General features: G+C 43.4%; 1 protein-coding gene across 1 annotated transcript in view; it reads left to right on the top strand.

Annotated features, from left to right (window-relative positions):
• LOC133362960 (dynein axonemal heavy chain 2-like) overlaps window positions 1-2237 on the top strand; it is a 24717-nt gene extending 22480 nt beyond the window's left edge. Inside the window, exon 4 of the mRNA XM_061581937.1 lies at window positions 2132-2237. Coding sequence (XP_061437921.1) covers window positions 2132-2237 — 106 coding nt within the window. The remainder of the gene's footprint in view (window positions 1-2131) is intronic.
• The last annotated feature ends 469 nt before the right edge of the window (window positions 2238-2706 follow it).

Raw genomic sequence — 2706 nt, 5'->3', positions numbered from 1 at the left:
TTCACATTACAAACACAGAGACAATTTCAACCGAGAAGATGGATTCTGGCTCAGCAATCATTGGAAGGACGTAATAAACCATTTAGGATCTTAACTGATTGTGTTCACGTTTACGGTGACTTTCAGACCGCAGTCCACTCACTGGCATTGACTATATATCTTGTGTTCTCCGCAGGGAATGGATTCTTTGCTCCGCTGCAAGTCTCCTACCACCACTCTCCCATTGACATATTTCGTCGCTTCCTCTTAGTATCTTTCACGCGACGGTCAATGGTATAGTGTATAGCGGATTGTATAAATAGTATAAAATTGTAATATTTAATACAATGTATAAGGTAATATACAGTTTTGTAATTGTATAGTGAATATACAGCAGTGTGGGTAGAATAATACTTAGGGTAATATTATAGTCAAAGGTATAGAGTGGTGTATAGTAATACAGTATGTAATTTAATGTTGGGGTTGTCTATGGTAGTATATAGTACGGGGTAGACCCGTGTGATGTAAGAGAATAAAGTTTAGCTGGAAGCAAATTATATTTTTTGCGACATAGAATTGTAATGTATTACTTACTGTTAGTAGCTCAGCTTATTGGAGAGTATATTTAGTATACTGATGATACTATGTAGTTTATACTTTAGTTGTTTACGTGGTTGTTTAGTAACTGCAGCTACATACTATCAACATTCCTTCCCTTTGTTAATGCTACCCCCATCCCCTCACTTTGATGCTGCTAATCCTGCATAATGCATGGGCATAATATGAATTTGAAACTCCCCGCCCACCTCCTACGCATTTCACAAGTAGTACTAATCGCATACTTGCATTTCCCATAAATATGCTAAATTCCTCTTGATATGCAAATTATTTTGTCAAGGCGCCCTTCTTCCCCCCCTCCAACCCAGCTTAAATATACACTCCAAGCTTGGTGGTGTTTCATTCTACACCTGAGGACGGCTGCTTGCGTTGTGGCCGAAACGTCGTGAGAATTATTTTATCATGTTTTATTTTTATTATTTTATTATTTCCCTTCTACGTGACTTTACCGAAAGAACCAAGAAGAATTTCTAAACGAGTTTTTGTTATTTCTTTGAACCTATACCTACGTGACTTTACCTAATGACCTAAAGAATGTGTGTAGCCATTGTGCCATTAAACCCGCCACCACCCGGCACAGCCAATTCAGCAAAGTCTATTTAAAACGTGTAGGCTTTCGGGACCAATATTGTTCATAATACAGGTTTTTGGGTCAGACCGCGTTCTTTATAAATGTGTCGTAACCCTCCACCACCCGACACGGCCAAACAGTAAAAAAAAGTGTCACGTTGATAATTGTTTTTTTACCCTTCTATCTGGCAACAAAACTGACACCTTTTTTACAAGGAGTCATGTTTGCATAGACCACAATACCTGCAGTCATAATGCAAACAAAAACATAACTCTTATAATGTATGCACTGTCCTTGAAGTTGATTGGTCCACACCCGAGACAGCTTTCCTTAGAGCCTAGTCTCACATGGGTTGGACCAGATGACGCCAAAAGGTGCACAACTCAAGGACAATGCACCATCAGAGTATGAGAGCTCGGGGTAAGCATTTACACCATTGGAACCTCATTTGCCTTTTGGCGTCATCTGGTCCAACCCATGTGAGACTAGGCTCTAAGGAAAGCTGTCTCGGGTGTGGACCAATCAACTTCAAGGACAGTGCACATACATTATCAGAGTTATGTTTGTTTGCATTATGGCTGCAGGTATTGTGGTCTATGCAAACATGACTCCTTGTAAAAAAAGGTGTCAATTTTGTTGCCAGATAGAAGGGTAAAAAAACAATTATCATATTTTTTACTGGCAAATGAGGTTCCCATAGTGTGAGTAACCGTTTGTCACTCATTTCCCAATGTCTTGTCTCTTCTCACCAATTCAAGTTCCTAGAATCAACCCACCCGCGCCTGCAACATGGCTTCATTCCAGAGGTTGCAATCGGGTACCCGTACCCTACCCGTACCCGGTCGGGTACGGGTAGGGTACGGGTAGCCGGGTATCGGGTATAGGGTATGGGTACCCGTTTTCGACCCTGGTGCGGCCGGCTACGGGTAAGGAATCAAAACCCGTTTGCGACATCTGCCGCAGACTCCGCTACGACTACTGCCGGTGGTGTGAAAAATGTGTCGTCTGCCCCAAAGGCGTTCACACGCAACGTACCGGCGTGGAAGAGGTCGTCTGCCAAAAGCTGTGATACCTGGGATCTCTCTCTCTCTCTCTCTAGAGGCGTCGGTGTTGTGTGTGTGTGGGCTTTGTTATCTCTCTTAGACATCTCTCTCACTCTCACTCTCTCACGTGGTTCAGCCGAATCTCGCCGGGGGTAACAGACTTGTGCATTTCCTGCGGTGCCAGGGAGGATCTGCCCCACCGCTACTTACGCTGCCAGCGGCTCAAACCAATGTTCCGCCCCCATTGGAACCAATGGTGTAAATGCTTCACCCCGAGCTCTCATACTCTGATGGTGCATTGTCTTTGAGTTGTGCGCCTTTTGACGTCATCTGGTCCAACGCCATGTGAGACTAGGCTCTAAGGAAAGCTGTCTCGGGTGTGGACCAATCAACTTCAAGGACAGTGCACATACATTATCAGAGTTGTGTTTTTTGTTTGCATTATGACTGCAGGTATTGTGGTCTATGCAAACATGACTCCTTGTAAAAAAGGTG

The sequence above is a fragment of the Lethenteron reissneri genome, unplaced genomic scaffold (assembly GCF_015708825.2).
Source record: "Lethenteron reissneri isolate LAM-NWPU_2019-01 unplaced genomic scaffold, ASM1570882v1 scaffold_1638, whole genome shotgun sequence".
NCBI lineage: Eukaryota > Metazoa > Chordata > Hyperoartia > Petromyzontiformes > Petromyzontidae > Lethenteron > Lethenteron reissneri.
This window is presented reverse-complemented; position numbering and strand designations above follow the sequence as displayed.